A 20,863-nucleotide genomic window follows, 5' to 3' on the forward strand; every position below is an offset into this window, starting at 1 on the left:
ATGTATTCTGAGCAACAGAATCAGTAATATCAAAAATATGAAGCTAGATGAAAAGGCACTCATGTCTTATTGTATAAGGAAAAATAAAAGACTATCAGTGATTCCATTGGAATATAAAATATCTGCACTTGAATGTGTATATATATACACACATACACATATGTGTGTACTCATGAACTTTTTAACCAAATTATTAAAAAAACCTCATTCTAAGTTATAAAGAAAAATGGACTTTAAGTATATGAAGATGTATGTGAAGGAACAGAAATATGATGAACCATAGGACACTGTTATCCCAAGATGTCAGTATTTCAGAACAACCAGTCTAAGTTGTATAAGGTAAACAGAAGGAAGTCTTAAGAATAAGTAAAAAGCATGCACTAGATACTAGATTCAAAGAGCATATGAACATGTGAAAGTCACAAAATACATGAGGGCATCTGAGAACTACAAATTTGAGGAAAAAAAAAAGCTATAATATTGGAGAAAACATTCAGAAATATGGTACTCGTCCTGCAGTAAATAGTAGCCTGGCTATATACAGTTATGTAAATCATACTTATTGATTTTTGTTTTTATAGTAAGTCTGTATATAAAGTACATTGAAAAAATTGATTAAAAATACAAAATAAAGCATAAATACTCTCAACCTAGACTCATAAATGTCATCAACTCGTGAAGTGGGCAGTCAAAAGATAAATCTATAACCACCAAAGTAAGAAATAGAAGGGTGGAAGTGTGGGCGGGAGGGAGGCTGGGTTGGGAAGTATCACTATGTTTCTGAATCTGTATATATGAAGCACATGAATTTTGTATACCTTTAATAAATTTAAAAAGAAATATGATTTCAAGTATATTGTTATAAATTACATTGAAAACAATAAAGCAATGCAAAATTTACAGTATAAATTTATTAGTAATATAAAATGAATCACTAAAAGTATAAGGGAGAGGCAAGTTGTGCCGTTTTCCATTTTGTCTTTCTATGTTATTAGAATTTTTTAACATGTACATACACATTTAAGAGAAAAAATTAAAAATTAAAAGCACAGTATGTTTTTAATGTAGTGTCTTTTTTTTGAGAGGCAGAGAAACACAGACTAAGTAAGAACTCCTATCCACTGGATCACTCCACAAATGCCAGCAACAGCATGGGCTGGGCGTGGGCCTAAGCCAGGAGCCAGGAACTCCATCCCAGTCTCTAAAGTGAGTGGCAGGGGTCCAACGACTTTGGCCATCACTGTTGCCTCCCAGGGTCTCCATTAACAGGAAGCAGCAGTCAACAGCTGGAATTGGATACTCACACAGGTATTCCAATATAGCATATGGGCATCTAAACCAGTGTCTTAGCTTTTGATTTCAGCATAGTTTTAAGTTTACAAGACAAAAATTGAAGAATTGTGAAGAGTTCCCAAATTTAAATATATGTATATATATATATGGCTAAATTATGAACATGAATAATATGAAACTATGAAAATTAAGTTAAAAATCTCTTTAATGCCATCCAAAAGTGTTTCAAGTATTACATTAAGCATAAAAAAAGACAATCCATAAATAATAACAAATAATTATTTCTTGAGCAAAAAATATGATTGTTATTTTCTTTTAGGTTTTCCAGATTCTCTACCTTAATGTGTCACTTTTATAATTAGGAAGAATAGTCTAAAATCAAAGCTTCACAAAGTTTTTATATCAATTTTGAAAAGATAGGACTGAGTGAAAGAGGAAATGAATCTTTGCCAGTGTTTATAAAACACTTATTTTTAAAAATCCTTTGCACAAAATAACTAACAGTGCAGCTGATTGATTTAAATTTGTGTTTTTTCAAACAGGCAAGGTTTTTCTATTCAGTAAAAGATATCCTCAAATATAAACAGATAACTAAAATCTTGCAGAAATTATATGAAATACTATTTTTAGTTACCCTGAAATTTAAAAACTCTCAAATCACAGATCGGGTTCTTCCTCATCCACTGTGATTAAAAGCCTGTGTGAATTCCACATTTTGGCTGTTGTGAACAGTGCAGTTCTAAACACAGTGGTGCAGGTATCTATGATACAACATGTCCATGTTCTTTTTATTTATTTACTTATTTTTATAGCCCTTGACTGAATTACCATTGAACAAGGGTCTTTTACTTCTTACTTGTTGATCTCCTTATTTAGTGCAGACTGGAGATGAAGCTCTTGACCGTACTGTTAATTAAAATGTGTTATCTCAAAAATTTAAAAAGCAAAAGGAAAGAAAGGAAGATAGGAAAAAGGAGGGAAGGAAGGTAGGAAGAGAGGAAGAGAAGGGAAGGAGGGAGGAAGGAGTTTCATTATATTCTTACAATTGTACCTATGAACTACACCGCATCTGTTCTCTTTGTATTAACATTACATTAATAGGAAAAAAAAATAAAGTAAACCTGAAGTTTAGAGTTCCAAAAATGAAGAAAGGTTGGTGAATTTCCCTGATCAGAAATCCACAGCTCATGTCATGCAACACAACGCAGACTCAAAATATTTATTGATGCAAGCAACATCTTAGCATTTTATTTAGTATTCCAGTGTCAATCAGATTTATACTGTAAATAGTTTGCTATTTGTCTTCAGGTAAAGTACATCACTGACTTTTAACACAAACTGTGGATGAAACTATACATTGGTAATAAAGCCAGGAGTAACTGAGTTCCTTATTGCATATGGTTTGCAGTCTTTAGTTTTAACATCATATTTGTGAACACACTTGGATTGTTACACGAAATTAAATTCAAAGTACTATTCTGAAGCCAAGTCATACTTGTAACCCATTACTTAAAACTCACAGCGGGTTAAAATACGCGAAACTATCAGCCCATTTCAGTGATATCAGCTGTGACACCAGCCAAAAAACATAACAAAATCCTTTATTTATCCCTTTGAGTTCAGTTAGTGTTCAAAACTTGACATCATCTTTTATTGATCTGAGACCTCAGTAGCACAGAAGCACAATTTAGGGTAACGACTGTGGTTGTGGAACAAATATCTTATATAACTTTACATTCCTTTGCTTATAATAGAGTCTTAATGCTGTGTCTTTCATTTTCTGAATGAATTCCCTCTGATCTTAACGCCTTGAAGAACTATTTACTTGGGATGAAAACATGATTGCAAATTAGTGGAAGAAAAAGGGGATTTAAAAAAAATTATATGTCGAAAATTGGTTACCCTTATGTAGGGAAAAAATGAAGCTGGATTACCTCTTCATATCTATACTAAACTCAAAGGAATTTGAAAGATTCTTTCTGAATTACAACATCAAAATAGAATGGAGATGAAATAAAATTCAAGCATTTTTTCTTTAATCTGGAATGGAAAGGCCTTGCTGTACATGAAACATTAACGCTGAAGCAATAAAATAATTTCTAAATTTGATTAAATAAAATTTATAAACATGTTTTTATAAAATCATGATTCTGAAAGCTCATGAACAGACTATCTTTAAAAACTATAGAAAATTTGGTAAAATAGCCAGAACACAGGATAAAGTGCATGTTTCTTTAATGCATAACTCAGTAAGTAATAAGAGCCTTGCAACAGACTGACAACTCAATAGCAAACTGAGCAAAGGTATGAAGAGCCATGTACACATGCTCACACATAAACGCAAACACACACACACACACACACACTAGAGCAGATTATGTGTTGCCATTGTAAATGTAAGTAATGAGATACCAATGGCAAAACTTAAAAGATTTTTAAAATTTAAAAGGTTTCCACTAGGGACAGTGGCGAGAAGTAGGACCACTCATAAACTATGTTGTAATGTAAATTGACAGGTTTTTTTTTTTAATATCTAGCAACATTTTAAATGCAAATACTTGTTGACCACGAGTTATTTTACTCCTATGAATCAATTCTACAACCCCTCTTGCAGATGTTACTAAAATAGGAAAAGAGGAAAACAACCATCAACAGAATCAAGCTAAATTAAAGCAGACCACCATGCTCTAACTTATGTAAAGTAGGGAACAACCATCAATAGTAAATGGTACGATACAATTTCCCCAAATAATTAATGATGATTACCTCAGAGAAGTGAAATTGAGGTAGAAGAAAGCCTTGATATTTATTATATCTCCATTTATGTTGCCAAAAATTGTTTTAAGGACCTTAAAAATAAATTCAAATTTCTGTATATTTTGTTTTAAATCACCCATAATACCACATATTTTTCATTTAAGCTTTTCAATCTTTTATATAGTTTTTTCTACTTGTTAAACATGCAAGCCAGCGCCGCGGCTCAATAGGCTAATCCTCCACCTAGCGGCGCCAACACACCGAGTACTAGTCCCAGTTGGGGCGCTGGATTCTGTCCTGGTTGCCCCTCTTCCAGGCCAGCTCTCTGCTATGGCCCGGGAGTGCAGTGGAGGATGGCCCAAGTCCTTGGGCCCTGCACCCCATGGGAGACCAGGAGAAGCACCTGGCTCCTGCCTTTAGGATCAGCGCAGTGCGCCGGCCACAGTGGCCATTGGAAGGTGAACCAACAGCAAAGGAAGACCTTTCTCTCTGTCTCTCTCTCTCACTGTCCACTCTTCCTGTTAAAAAAAAAAAAAAAAAAAAAAAAAAAAAAAAAAAACATGCATTAGGTTGGCACCGCGGCTCACTTGACTAATCCTCCACCTGTGGCGCCAGTACTCTGGGTTCTATTCCCGGTTGGGGCACCAAATTATGTCCCAGTTGCTCCTCTTCCAGTCCAGCTCTCATCTGTGGCCCAGGAGTGCAGAGGAGGATGGCCCAGGTCCTTGGGCCCTGCACCCGCATGGGAGACCAGGAGGAAGCACCTGGCTCCTGGCTTCGGATCGGCGCAGTGCGCCAGCCATAGCAGCAATTTGGGTGGTGAACCAACAGAAGGAAGACCTTTCTCTCTGTCTCTCTCTCTATCTAACCCTGCCTGTCAAAAAAAATGCATTTTTTTTCAGAAAATCATGTTTTTCCATATGAAATTCTCAAACTGTTATAATAATCAAAGTTCAGATTGCATACAACATGTTTTAACATTACAACTTGCAACTTGCTTTTTAGTAGCAAGCTAAAATAGTATTTATTATAATTAAATCATATAATCCAGATAAACTCATTTATATAAAGGATGCCCTACCATTTCTATGGTCTATGCCAATGCAAGGTGAATTGAGGAGATTCTGGCAATGAATGGGGAAAATCGCATGCAAAATAAAATACAAATGGTCCTCTCCAAATATGATACCAAAAGTTGAAATCATTTTGGACAGAGCTGACATAGTTAACAGCAGTAAGTCCTAATTTGACCACCTAGGTTTTCAACAACATATTCTAAAATCAGTATTTATGACAATGATTTTTCATCTTTCATCAAGAGTCAGTTCTGGAATTGTCAGTTCATCTTTCAAGATGATTTTGTTCAGAAGCAGGCATTGCAGTGCATCATGTTAATTCATCACTTAGGACACCCACATCCCATATGGGAGTGCCTGGGATCATATCCTGCCTCCACTTTTGCCTCTAATTTCCTGCTAATGCAACTGGTGGGCAGCGGATTATGGCCCAGGTACTGGAGTTCCTGTCATCCATGTGAGAGACCTGTACCTGACTCCTGACTTCACATTGGTCCAGCCCTAGCTGTGCAGGCAGTTAAGCAGTGAACTAGTGAACAGCAGTTCTCTCTCTCTCTCTCTCTCTCTCTCTCTTTCAAATAAATAAATGTTTAAAGAAATTTTAACTAGACTTTGTTTCAAATTAGTTCAAAGGTATGGAATAATATTTGCTAATAATCGAAAATCAATGACTACACTACACATTCTAACATAACAACAAAATTGTCTAGTTGACCTAGATAAATGGCTTCTATTTTTGTTCCAAAGAAAATATTTTGTAATCCTGAGTAATTTCTAATACAGAAGGTTTATTTTCTTTGTCACCTCAGACATTACCAAAGTGATCTCCATAGAACAGGTATCTAATAACAGCCTGAGTAAGGAAAAAAGGAAGACAGAAAATCTTGCTGTGTTTTTCAACCATAAACATGGTTATATGCACTTTGCATTTAAGCATTGACTTCTCTATAATATATTCTATCTCTGGACCCTGTCAAACTGATCAACATAACTTGCAAACAAATAGTTTTGCATTAAAACAGTAATTTTGACCCCAGTTTTGAACAATGGTCCATGAAGAAGTTCATATGGCTCCTATTAACTGCAATTAAAGGCAACATCAGAATAACGAATCAACTCAGATTTGTGTGGCTAATATTTTATAAACTACAAAAAATTTAGCTTATATATACATCTTTATTTTTATTGGGTACCAATGGCTACACCCAAATCTCCCCTCTCCCCAGAAGTAATCTCTGGCCAATTAACTATTTAAAAAATTTTCACACCTACCAGCCCTTTTGCTAAACCTAGAAACAGACAAAGACAGCTTCTTTGTTTGTGCTGGGGAAGAAAGTACCAAGAAAGATGACCCTAGCCTAGACAACCAGAAGAAAGATATAGACAACTGGTCCCCAGCAAGGAAATCACATAAACATGTCTCTTCTTCAATGTCACCCTTCTTATGGGAAACACCTACCATCATCTTTGTGGCTGAAATGTGCTATTCCTGAAAGTGATAACAATACTTTCAGATATTCACACTAACTGCTAAAAGGATTCTCCTGTTTTTAACATATGGATGGTTTTCAGTTCTTTCTGCTTTCCTATTGAATTTGGACGAAACTGTTTATGCATCAAGAACATACCAACATTCTTGTAAAAATATGCATCCAATTTCCTGTCTGACAATAAAATAAAATCATAGTTTCTAGTGTTTACTAAGAATGGTTAGTTAAATAAGCTCATTATTTTGAAAGTAACATAAAGGCAGCTGTTAGCTACCATCTCTTCTATGAACCTAAAAATGTGGAATTAAGTATATGTAACTAATAAGCACTCAGGACACCTGGAATCCCTGTATCTAGCAATAATAATCACTATGAAATAAAGGGAAACATTACATAATGAGGCAATTGTTATAATAACCCCCACTTTACAAAGGAGGAAACAAGATCAGAGTTTAACTGATTTATGTGAAGTCACACAGCTAGTAAATGTTGGAGCCCTAATTTTAATTCACATTTGTCTTTTCTAATGTACTGGCAATGAATCTGGCTTAGGAAGTAGCCGAACTATTGCCAGTTAAATCTGTTTCCTCATCTGAAAATGTATGGAAAAATAACTCCACCTGTTCTATTAACTTTACAGAGCTAGAGTGAAGATGTCCAGATATAAAATTGTTAAAAGAAGAGCAGTGGCTGGCACTGTGGCATAGCGGGTAAAGCCACTGCTTGTAGTGCTAGCATCCCACATGGACGCCGGTTCAAGTCTCAGCTGCTCCTCTTCCGATCCAGCTATCTGCTACAGCCTGGGAAAACAGTAGAAAATGGCCCAAGTCCTTGGGCCCCTGCACCCATGTGGGAGACCTGGAAGAAGCTCCTGGCTCATGGCTTCAGATAGGCCCAGCTCAGACCATTGTGGCCATTTAGGGAGTGAACCAACAGATGGAAGATTTTTCTCTCTCTGCCTCTGCCTCTCTGTAATTCTGCCTTTCAAATAAATAAATAAATCTTAAGGAAAAAAAAAAAAAGAAGAGCTATACATAAAGATAAAATCAAAATATATGAACTCTCTGAAGGCAGGAACTTCCTTTTACTCTCCCCAAGGCTCTGAGCTCATAGGAAAGCACTGATAATACAAAGAGGAGAATATAAGGTCACCTGTGATTAATTAATCTAAGCATTTATTTTCTCATTTAATATTCTGAAAGCTCCTATCAGATATGGCAAAGAAACTGAATTTTACTCCACAAGGTAAAAAATAAATGAGGTATCATGAAGCTTATTTATGATTTTTCATGCCTGGTTCCAGAGCCTGTGTTCGCTTGACCATCTTCATTTGAATAAATGTAATTGAATTAATTAGACCAAATAAAATGTTAGGAATCTTCAGTATGCTCAGCTCAACAAAGTTATCTTGATCACATGCTTGGCAGATCTACCAAGGACAAGAGTTTCAAGACGGTCAGCATTCTGAACTGTGAGTGCTGTGCAATAAAGGCAAAGCGGCAGTGCGACTCGGGTTTCAGTTTCTCAGCTTTTAAAATGCACTCTCATACTACAGTGAACCGAACAGAACTTTAAGTGGCTTCTGTCGTTTGTTTTCTTAGTCTCTTCTTTTTGTCACCAAACAGAATGTGTCCTTCTCAGGTACGTAAACAATAGAGAAAGATCCCAACTAGAACAACCAAAAAAAAAAAAAAAAAACCCACAGAAATGCATTTTTCTTTATCTTCTGCCTCTCTCAGCAAGTGCTTATCAAAAGCATCCAAAGATCATAACAAAGGAAGAAAGATAAAAGTCCACTGACTATTGTGCACTGCATGTGCCAAACACAGCTCCTATGAGCTTATGACTGTTGTGCATCTTCAAAATAACCTGTGAAGGATGATACTGCGATGGTTTGCATATTAGTTTGGATTTTAGATGGCTCAGACAGGACAATGTATTAAAGGTTTGGTCCCCAGGGTACCGCTACTGGGAAGAGGTGTAACCTTTGGGAGGTAGGGTCTGCAGTGGGAGGACATTTTTCTCCCGAGAGAAGGTTGTTAGAAAAGCCCGAGTTGGGCTCAACCACCATGTCTGCTTCCTGGATTATCACATGAGCCTTCCGGGTCCACACTCAGCCACTGCTCTTCGTTTACTTTATCAGAAAGCCAACCCAGTGAGGCTGCTCCATCTCTGACTTGAACCTCCACATCGCGGCTAAATAAAGCTGCTTCCGTCATAAATAGTTTGCCTCAACTATTTCATTATTGCGCCAGAAAGCCAACTTCACAGCATTAGGAATAAATGTTACACATCTAGCAATAGGAGAAGAATTGGGTTCCAAGTGCAGACACTTTACCAGTGCTATTTCATATCCCAGACATCATTTTTTTTTAATCCTCATAGATGAAACCCTTGTGAACTCAGCATGAACATGACAACCCCGGACTGCTCTGTGTTCTAACATATACAGATGATGGTCTTAGAGACCTTCCCTCCAAAGAACGAAAACAACACAGATTCTTGAACTGTTTCCCTTGTTCCTGAAATTTCCTCTCCATATGTAAAATTATTACAACAATGTAAACTATTAAAATTCTTAAATCTGTTAAAAGGAGTAAAAATGTAAATTGTGAAAGTGCTTAGAAATTGTAAAGCTAATATGTACATTTCTTACATAAACTAAAAACAAGATTGGAAATCTTTAACTCACAAATGGCAGGTAAGACATGAACAAAGGAGAAATCATGACCCAATTTTGAATGTATGTCTCAACAAAAACTAGCAAACCACATACACACACCACTAGAACACTCCATTTCCAGACTTGACTTTGCCAAAGAATAGTAATGAGAAAACAAGTTTTGTTGTGGGGCAGTAATCTTCCCCACACAGTAGGATTATACTAATTCTGTGATAGCTGGATCAGTGAAAACATGGTCCCTATAAATATACATAATTCACAGTAAGTTATATAAAGGCATAGAGAAATATGTTTAAAATGTTCCAAATTGGCAGTACTAAAATGTTTATGACAGCATTTCTCAGTTTACTGACCAAGTTAATCACACCACTCCATATAGTCCTTATTTTTCAAGATGAAGCTACCTATGGCGGTCCATACATCTACCTCAAATTCTACTTTGTATAATTTTTTAAAAATTAGCCTAATGGCAAAAGTTATATACAGCTTGAGGATTGTCATTAATTTTCTTAAATGATCCTCCAAGAATTCTATTATTTGTAAAAACATATAGGATTGTTAAAAATATTTTAACTTTAAAAGATTTCTTTCCTTTACCATTGTTATTTAGGTGAAGATGTAGAAAACATCACCACCAATAACATAAACTGAAAGACTGGTTTTTCTGTCTTCTACTCCCATCATTTATCAAGCAGTTGTAGAGTTGCTACAACAGCCCTGTTACCCAGAGACGAGTCCAGGTTTCCTAGCACACAGTCCCTGCTCTCCATAAAATCCACAGCCTAGTACTATGCTGTGTTTGTTTTGCATATTTTTATCTATAATATCTACATTTTTCAAAACTCTTCAGTAAGTATTTTAGCTCTTAACTTGCAGGAGAACTTTTCTTATCAGCCCAGAAATATAAAGTGCTTTAAATTTTCATTGTTGCTTAAGATGAACACATATTGCTTCCATCCATACCTTCGTCTCTCTCTCTGGAAAAACTAAGTTTTCACAATTCATAAAAATTATCATGGCAAAAATTCACTCCTTTATAATAGCTCAGTGCTAGTACAGAAAGTTGACCATATTTGGGGAAATTCAGCAAACATCAAGCCTATCAGTGCAAAACAAGTTATAGAAAGAGTCAGAGACCTCGAAAGAGAGGATTACTTCCCAGTGTCCAGTTCTCACAGCCCTGCCTGGTACATTAGGTTGTGCTATCTCTTGGTGTTTTTTCCTTTTTATCCACAGCCTCCTCTCCCACACATCTTAAGAAATCCAGCAATTTCAACCTGCAATAAGAGAAAGGAAATAGACTTCCCCTACCCTGAGAATGTTCATTTCATCATCTCGTTCTATCATTTCAGTCATGCATCAGCTTCCTGCTAATGTGCACCCTGGGAGGCAGCAGATGATGGCCCAAGTGGCTGGGTCCCTGCCACCCATGTGAGAGATGACTTCCCGCCACCTGACTTTGGCCTGGCCGAGCCCTGACTGTTGTGGGCATTTGAGGAGTGAAACAACAGATGGATGATCTCTCTCTCTCTGTCTCTCTGCCTCTCAAAGAAATAAAATAGAGTAAAAAGATTAAAAAAAAAAGAAATAAAATGTATGTAATCACATTGCTGACATATCCTGCAGTAGGCTGGATATCAATAGAGAGAAATACTAAAATGAATGCTAAATCTGAAACAGAACAGGGTTTGAACACAGAGACTTCATATCAGCTGCAAAAGGTTTATATGCTGAGAAAATTTTTCCTTTTTTTTTGAGAGGCAGAGTTAGACAGTGAGAGAGAGACAGAAATGTCTTCCTTCTGTTGGTTCACCCCCAAAATGGCCACTACGGCTGGAGCGCTGCTGCCGGTGCACTGCGCTGATCCCAAGCCAGGAGCCAGGTGTTTCCTCCTGATCTCCCATGCAGGTGCAGGGCCCAAGGACTTGGGCCATCCTCCACTGCACTCCCGGGCCACAGCAGAGAGCTGGCCTGGAAGAGGAGCAACCGGGACAGAATCCGGCGCCCCAGCCGGGACTAGAACCCGGGGTGCCGGCGCTGCAGGCGGATGATTAGCCAAGTGAGCCACAGCACCGGCCGAGAAGATTTTTTCTTGTAACTTGAATTTCAATGAAATTTATTCTGAAGTTACAAATGACTGATTTAGGCCATATTCTGTTATAGGAATGTATAATATAATGCCATATTTCAATACTAAGCCTAGTGAGGGCTAGGCCAGGTTGAAGCTAAGAGCTGGGAACCCCATGGTGTCTCTGTGGGTAGCAGGAAGTCAAGAACTTAGGCGTCATCTGCTGCTTCCGAAGATATGGATTAGCAGGAAGATGGAATCCAGTACAGAGCTGGAAATCAAATAGGCACTCTGACAAGGGATGTCAGTGTCCCAAGTGGCATCTTAACCACCATGACACATGCCAACCCTATTTCTGTTATATTCATAGACATAATCAGATTAGAATAAAAATATTTACATCACAAGGATTCCTTCTAAGATTCTCTGAGACTCATCAAAATCAAAGCATCAGAAGGCCATGAAACAAGCAAATGTCATCATATGTATTATGTGAAAATAATTTTACATGTAGACAAATAGTTTCATAGAAATAGGATGCCCTATGCAAGCATTTTAGGCAAACTAAAACTTAGGCCACTTCTGAATTCAGGCCACTTTGTGCTCATGTTTTAGATACTGAAATAGCTAGGAAAATGTAGATATTACCATGGCATAGACATAAACTATGTAAAACTATAAAGTAAAATTCTGAAGAGCAGTTTAAACAGTACAACTATGGTCATTTGGGAAATATGAGAGGTTATGGAAATTAATATATTCCAGGAAACTACTTATTAATTCCCTTTCTCTAACGAGCCTAGTATCTCTCAAACTCACAAAGCTACAGATGCTCAAAAATTTCAAGATATTGTATTTTAAAATCATTTTGACCTTTAGCAAAGATAGGGAATAAGTATTTTAGAAGATTATTCCAATAAAATGTTAATGGTTGAAAAATGTACACCAAGGTGTTTTTCTAACCCAAGTAAATAATCAAAGGATTGCAAAAAGGATAAAACAAAGTAAAAAAGACTAAAGATAGATTGACATTAAAAAAAAGGCATACATAGAAAATAATCATGTTAATGCAAATAGAGTAGTTTGTAACAAGAAACTAGATCCCAAGTTTATCATTCTTGGATACCCTTTAAAAGTAAAACCAATATTTTTATAATTCTGTGTATTTTTAAAATCTGTAATAAAATAATTAACACAGGAAATTGTGATTTTTAATACCCTGGCTATGGGTGGGTGGGCATTATCTTAACAGCATTTATAAATCTTTTTTAAGATGTGTATTATAAAGCAAATTATTTTAACATATGTCCAAGAATGGTACAAACACTGCAACTTTGAACTTTTTTGATGAAAATTTTAAAATTTTATTCTCTCATCTAAACAGAACTTTTAAAAAGCATTTTTATTTTTATGACGTTCAATATTAAGAGTTGTCTAATATGTGATAATTTTTTTCTTGGTGTGTAATTCTTTTTTTTTTTAACTTTTATTTAATGAATATAAACTTCCAAAGTACAGCCATGGATTACAATGGCTTCCCACCCCATAACTTCCCTCCCACCCGCAACCCTCCCCTTTCCTGCTCCCTCTCTCCTTCCATTCACATCAAGATTCATTTTCAATTCTTTTTATATACAAAAGGTCATACTGTCAAAATTATAACTAAAATTTTTGACAATAACACTTTTTGAATTATTAAATGATAAATAATATAAATCTGAGTAAATTATATATGTCCTTTCAACAGAGAAGCAGTCCCAGGCTGTCCCTTTCTCCACATACTAATGATAAATTGCTTACAGTGTTTTACATATCTTATACTTATCATTCACCCAGGTAAGTTGAACTACTCTTTTATTTTATTTGCATTTTTATTTTTCAGAACTACTTTGATTGGTTCAGGAATCTATTACATAATTCATTTTTAAGTGACAGATTTGTTTCATAATAATTAAAATTCTTACTGGATACATAGTTTTAAATAATAAAATTTGTATCTGCATTACATTTTTAAAAAATTATTTTTATTTGAAAGGCAGAGTTGTGGGGGTGGGGGAGAGAGATAGAGAGGAATCTTTCATCTCCTGGTTCACACCTCAAATGACCACACTGGCCAGGGATAAGCTAGGCTGAAGCCAGGAGCTAGGAGTTTCTTCTGGGTGTGACATGTGGGTGCAGGGATGAAAGGCCTTGGGCCATCCTTCACTGTTTTCCTCAGGCACATTGGCAGGAGCTGGATCAGAGTGGAGCAGCCAGGAATGCTCATATGGGTTATTGGTGTTGCAAGTGGTGGCTTAAAGCACTACATGGCAGCTCTGGCCCCTAAATAGAATTTGAGGCAGGCATCAAGTAAAAATATGTAGTCTTTATTTTTGAAATCCAAATGGACTGCAAATGCAAAATTGTGACAACACAAAGTCTATATTTTTGCTATTCTATAGCAAAAAAGTGCATAAAATTAAAAGTATAAATAGGTAAAGAATGAATTTAGTGTCTCAATGTACTAGGAACTAAGCTAAAGCTTTGAATAGGACACAAAAATAACAACACAATGACCCTAATTTCAAGAAAGCCAATTTTATTTTCTCCTCGTTCATTTCAAATGCTTTAATTCAATGGCTTCACATTTATCAAAAATGAAATATACATTTAAATCAAACAGTACTTAGAAATAATATATATTAAACATTCAAGCAAAACACTGTAAGAACTACACTATGTTTTTTCAAATTAATAATATTTGCTTTGAAAAATATTTTGATATTTCAAAATTGTGGCTGATTGTGAAATTTCTATTTTGAATTCAACAACATATTTTTCTATAGTTTAAAAGAGACATGGTCTTTAGGTAGCTGGGCAATTATTTGAACAATTAGATAAAAACCTCAGGAATCTTGGCTGAAAAGTGCCATAATAAGAGTTAATATTTTAATGAAATCTGAGGAAGCCTCAATGAGTTCAGTTAAGAAAGAAAGGAAATATAAATTACCCAGTGACCATTAAGTTCCTAATGCAATCTTTAAATCTAATACAGGGCTTAGCTCTTAGTGTAATGTACCCTTTGCTCACTTGAAAAAAAATTTTTTAGAAAGATCCTTTTCTAGTTCAATTTAGATTTTATTTCCTGTAATAGCATTTGCTCTGCAGATTAAGTACTTTTATTGACTTTTTTAAAAAAAAAGAAGTAGGAAGAAGGAGAAGAGGAAATTAAAACGAAAATACATTCTCTGAAAATGCAACCGTACAACAACACATACGGGATTACTTAGGAAGCAACTGCTCTTTTCCAATCTTCCTTAAAGTATTTTAAAGTTTGCAAAGCGTGCTGGAAAAGATGTGTGCATGAATCAGCATCCGCTCATCACAATGTCACAGTACAGTGATCCTGGCCCTCTAAAGGCCTGAATTGGAAAGGAAATGCTGGCACGGCTTGAGTCAGCAGGCTTCACCAGGAACAGCATAGGGATGCTTCTTAAAATGAAAGCTTCCACAGGTCCATACAGTAATTTTTAAAACTACTTGCATTATCCCAAAATAGAACATTTCAATGAATGCCATTGTTTGATGTGTATTTCGGACACTCATCATTTTCTTGATATTCTCATGTGACAAGTGACTGAAAATTTAACTACAAACAATTCAATTACAAGTTAATTATTCTAATATATTTCTGTAATTGAATGCAATTGAATGTTTACAACACGGGGTTGTAAAGTGTTAAGTCCTGAAATTATGTGTTCATGATTTTGTTAATACCCTGAACTCTTACCATTCTTTAAGAGTGTCCAAGGTTGATTATGCTTTAATGAAATATTTCCATATGTTTAAATTACTTACTGCAGGTTTTAGCAAATAATTTAACAAAATGAAAAAACAATAACTAAGCCAATTTATAACTACTACAGATACACATAAAGAGAATCACACTTGTGTAAAGTGTAGTAAAAGTTTGGTAAACATCAATTAATTTAATGAATGTGATACATAATATCAATAATTGGTCATTAAAATTCAATGATGGGAAATATATCTCAAAAGAGATCTGGAGTGCTGAGGTTTAAAAAGCGAAAAACTTAATTTAAAAATTCTCTAGTTTCAAGATTGTCAATCTGCTCTTCCTGAATGCCTTTATGAGTCAGGTTTACAAGAATATTTAAGATAATCTAAATTTAAAAAAAAACCTAAGACAGTATTTTCAAAAAACATTGAAACTTATTTTTAATTACAGCATTTTAAATAAAAATTTTCAAATTAGATGTCATGTATTTTCTTCAATTTCTCTGAATTTGTTTACCATGTTTTAAAAGGTATTCAGTGTGCGCAACAGTTTTATGAGACAATATTTTCTCCAACATCTCCATCTGCTGGCTTAGTGGAAAAGTAGATTTTTATTTGCTGTTTCTTTAAAAATTAATACTTTAAAAAGTTATTTTGTATGGTGAAATTAAAATATGTAAAGTATTAAGTTATATTTAGCCAGACTAATAGTCATTGGTCAACATCATTTATCAAAGTACAAAGCAAATATTTTTGAAGATTAAATTAAATATTTAATATTTCTAAGCCCCTAACTCTATGGGATAACCACTCATGTTTATAAACCCTTTACACAACTTCATTTTTAAAAAAGTTTGTGTAATTGCCATGGCATTGTTAGTGATAGTATGTGAAAATCCCTAGTATATTTTCCTAAAACCTACTGTTGAAGTTGGTTAAATATGTAGTATATACATAGATATCATCATCAAATTTATTATTTTCACAAAAATTCAGATTTTTTTAGTTACTATAATAAATTGCTTGTGTTTAAGAACTACTAGAATACCCGGACCTCCTGATGGTGAAGCTCTTGGACAAATTCACAGCTGCCAATGCATATTAAAGGCATTAAGACCTACAAGGCCTTGAGAACTACTCAAGGAACACACAGGAAAAAGGGCAGAAAAACTGAGTTACCACAGGAAATGCATTCATTTATTCTATAACAACTTGAAGGCATTCAGTAAAAATGTACTGAGGAATCAATGAATTCTCAAGGCCCACCCCTAGTTTCAACTGCTGAACACATCAGATGCTAGTCTCAATTTTTTTTCTGGGTTTATGTTTTGTAGTTTCTCATAACAATGGCTTGTGTTTGAACAACCTTCAGAAAAAAAAAAATCCTCAAACTATTTCTAGCTAAGAAAAGAGGGAAAAAAGAAAGAAAAAAGAAAGGAGTAAAGGAGAGAATGAAGGAAGGAGGGAAGAAATTGGAAATCTATCTCTATTCCCTCAGGTACCCATGGAAACCAATGGAACAAATAAGTGCTTTCATTATCCCACTGTGACTGTGACAGCGAAGAGGGTGGGAGCTCAGTGCCAGGCACACAGTCATTCTACCCAGTTCAGAACAGAATGACTTCATTTCCTTTGCATAGCCTTAACCTGTTTAGTGGATCTCTCTGGATCCTTCAATCAATGTCAACTTTGACATTTCCAAAGAATTTCCAATGCAGGAATAAAAGGAAGTTAGTGAACTTATGTATTTTGTTTTGAAATTATATTTTAAGCTATAAAGCCCCACTTTCTTAACATATAGACTCAACACTATGAGATTTTTATGATTTAACTCTACCTGGTATGCATTGCTAGATGACATGCATCATTTAATGATGCAGTTAAAAGAGAATTTTATAGATTTTGGGAGGGAAAGGGGGAAAAGATGTTTGGGTCTTAGCTGTCAAAATACTGAAAGTTACTACTTACACTTTATACAGGAAAGAATCATGCACTCTCCTGACTAAAAAGTCAAGAAACAAAGGGTGAGGATTGGAGATAAACACTGAGCACAATTTAAATGATAAGGTCTCTGTTTGACAAGTGACATTGGAACCTCCATTTACTTCTTGACTGTTGACTCCGTGTTGACAGTTTATATAAGCATCTTTCTCTGTGTGTCTCTGAAGAGTTCAATTAATTTTACATCATCTATTGTTCTTAACACCACAAAAGGAAGGATACAGTATTCCATTTCATTTTACAATCTCTGGATTTTGAAGTTCCTAAAGCAATAAAGAAACTGGGTCAACGTTAAGTGAGCTGCCCAGTTAATGAGTCAATGTCAATTCCAGAAAATTCTAACCAGGGAGGTTGCCTGCACTAGATGTCTTCAGCTATCATTGAGAATACTTATAACATGGGAGCAGCAGATGGCTTGCTTCTGAATTCCCACGTTGGCATCTTTAAAATGTTTGGTCTCTTTAAAATATTTTGTTTTTGTGTTCCAGGGCAAAAATCCATGGAGGAGTCACTTTAGGATCTGGAGAGGAGCACATTTGCATTCAGCTTCACTTCCTGGGAAATACAAACACATCTGTGCAGAATGAAGATTTGATTATCCCAGCTTCTCAAAACTATGGTCAATAAAGTTGTGTAGCTTCTTTAAAAAAATTAAATCCATGTGTTTATCGCATGTACGTGTTGATTCTGTAAGAAGTTAGGGAGTTACATATGTGTTTATGTATATATTCTGCCTGTATATCTTATCTCAATAACATTTTTGTTAAAAAAAAAATCCACAAATCTAATACTGAGAACCTAAACCCGACTACAATCTGTTCTTTAAAAAATCCGACACCTTGATTCTACATTTGCTGGAGTGAAGGAATATTCATTTTGGTCACCGGGCATACCTATTATTTTTTCGATAAGCTTCTCTCATGAACTTCTTGACCATCGTGTTCCAAAAGTATAGCCGTCGATACTTTCATCCCACATTTAAAACCTGCGTGCTTCCTGCACAAGGCTTCCCATAGAATCCATTACTTTCCATAGCATTATCTAATACACAATTGCATATAGATACTCGGCATATTTGCATGGCAAACTTACAACACAGAATGAAAGGAAGCTCCATGATATCAAATGAATAGTCTACATCTGGCAGGCGAATAGGTTAAGGTTACAAGCCTTCAAAATTTTAACTGAAGCGGTTCCTTTGTAGGTATCTGTACATACTAAAATTTTCCGACATTCTTCATGGCCTGTTTTTATCGTTGCAAATCCATTTAATTTTCTCTCTCCCTTCTTCCTCCTTGAACATTTGAAAAAACCTACATCACCGAACCCTCCTTAACTCGGCCCTTCCTATCACCACAATTACGCCTGTCGTTGCAAAGAGAGTTGCTGATGCCCTCAAATTATCATTAAGCCCGAGCCATCAAATCCACGATTGAGGCTTGAGTTGGGGCAGTGGGAGGCAACCGGTTGTTTGTCTAAGGTGGGAGCGCTGCAGCTGGGCTATTCCCGTGGTAATTTTCCGCTAGCTCCTGCACACGGTAGGCAGAGAGAGAGGCAAGCCATCTGCAAATCCCCCCGAATTGTGCGAACGTCCCGGCCGGAAGGCATCACTCCGGCAGGCGATGATGGCCGCGCGGGGCCGGGCCACCAGCCTCGCCAGCGAACCCTTCCGAGTCCCCAGAGCCTGGGTGCGAGTGCTTTATGGGAAGCCTTGACAGAGCTTCCGCGCCAGTGCCAGGAACACTGCCGCACGCAAAGAGCTAATATGGAGAACTGCAAAGACTAAAATGGCTGATCAGCGACTTCACATTTACAAATCCATCCTCAGATCCCAGCGCTTTCGGGTCCTGTCCCTTTGCCGGGGCTGGGGCCCCGCTACCCAAGAACAAAGCGCGCGGGGCCCGCGGCGGAATCGCCCCCTCAGCTCAGGTTGAAGCGCACTGGACAGGAGAGATTGACAGCTCTTCCCCTGCCCCCGGCGCACCCACCCCACCGCACCCCAGTGCACCCCAGCAGGCCGGGCCTGGGCCTGCGTCAGCCGCGCTGCGCCCCTCGGGTGGGCGTTATGTAACAGCCCTGTGCCGAACTCCGGAATCATTTTATCAACTCGTCCCGTCGAAGAGCGCCGCGGGCTGAACCCGAGCCGGAGCCGGAGCTGCGGATGGCAGCCCCAGGCCGCTAGCGCGGGTGCAGCTGCGGGGCGAGGCGGCCCCGGGCTGGCGGCGCTCGCTGGGATGTGCCCCAGAGCGTGTTCCCTGTGGGCAGGGCGCCAAAGGGCACGCATGGGGGGCAGCGGGGGTGGGCACAGCTGCCCTCCCTTGGCGCTCTCAGGATGAGCGAGAACACCCTGCACCGGAGGAAGCCCCTCTCCCCGCTCCCACGCCCACCCCCGCTCCACAGTGCGCACACTCTCCACAGCCTCTCGCCCCCTCTCCACACCGCCCTCCCCCCAGCCAGCGGGGGTCCCCGAGATCACAGCCACCTTCCCCCTGCGCGGCGCCACGCACGCGCGTGTGCAGTCGCTCACACCCCCACCCCGACACGCAGAAACCCACACACACACACACATCATCCCACACTCACACTCACTAGCGGGCCGCGTGCGGTACCCGAAAGACATGAATATTCATTACTTACAAGCATTGGTGACTGCGAAGCTGTTGGCTACCTCCAAATTGTCGATGTGGGGAGTCAGTCTGAACTCCGAAGTGGAAAACTGAACCATCCCTACCCGAAATGCACTGTATTCTTGATCAGCGCCCCTCGGAAACAGCCCCCCTGCAAAAAACAAACACGGAGCGAAAGAACAGTGTTAGTGCCGGGGAGGCAGAGGGGGGAAGCCCGCTGGCGCCCACCGCCCGGGAGCCTGGAGTTTGCACTACCAGGCAGAGTCAACGCAGCCACCGACTGGGCACCCAGGGCCGAGCATCCCAAAGGTAGCCCAGGGGTCAGGACGCTGGTGAGATACTTGAGGGCAAGGCGGGTGGCCAGAACCGTTCCCCTTTCCTCCTAATCGCGAGCTCTGCGTCCAGACCCCTAGGGAATCTGAGCAAAGTGGAAAACGTTGTGAAGCCAGAATTAATACATGTTGGAGGTCAGAAATAAGAAGACCTTTCGCTCTGTTGTATCAAAGCCACGGTCGTTTCCCTCTGCTTCATCCTAAGAAAAACATGTACATTCTAGGTAGTTTAAATCTGGAATGCAGTCAAGGTATGACATAAGTCTCCCTGACATGAATTAATTTGCCCATTGTGAACAGAGATTACCACCAAATTATGCACAATTCAAAAGCATAGCACAAAGGGTACCTACCTATCTGTATGCTGTTAGAAGAGACACCAAAAATCAGTCCCCATAAAACAGGAGAAAGGAGGACAGAAATATGCATAATCTTTTGCATTTCCAAGAAAAGTAGAGCATCCACAAAATACCCCTTTTATTTTCCTTTTCCTCCTCTTCCTTCTTTGGCCGTGTTCCTCAGCAAATTAGATCCTCTGCATTTTGAGACAGCAGTTAAGCACCACGCTGCTAAAAACCCGAAGTGGAGGCAGAAGAATCCCTATTTCCCGGGTCCTGCTGTTGGCTGCCGATGCCCTGCGCCCTGTCCCCGCTCCCGAAGTCCGGAGGACTGGCTGAAGGCAGTGTTCAGCGGAGCTGCCGCCGTGGTCCCAGTGTCTCAGAATATTCAGCACCCTCCCATGCACTCACACACACTCAC

General features: G+C 38.0%; 1 protein-coding gene across 3 annotated transcripts in view; it reads right to left on the bottom strand.

The window, feature by feature from the left end:
• Window positions 1-20,545, bottom strand: part of GRIA2 (glutamate ionotropic receptor AMPA type subunit 2) — a 161,756-nt gene extending 141,211 nt beyond the window's left edge. For all 3 annotated transcript variants that reach the window (XM_062199046.1, XM_062199047.1, XM_062199045.1), the window contains exons 1-2: window positions 20,458-20,545; window positions 19,783-19,923 (exon numbers count right to left, since the gene is read on the bottom strand). In XM_062199046.1, coding sequence (XP_062055030.1) covers window positions 19,783-19,923; window positions 20,458-20,545 — 229 coding nt within the window. The remainder of the gene's footprint in view (window positions 1-19,782; window positions 19,924-20,457) is intronic.
• Between the last annotated feature and the right edge of the window lie 318 nt (window positions 20,546-20,863).

Source organism: Lepus europaeus, chromosome 8, assembly GCF_033115175.1.
Source record: "Lepus europaeus isolate LE1 chromosome 8, mLepTim1.pri, whole genome shotgun sequence".
Classification (NCBI taxonomy): Eukaryota; Metazoa; Chordata; class Mammalia; order Lagomorpha; family Leporidae; genus Lepus; species Lepus europaeus.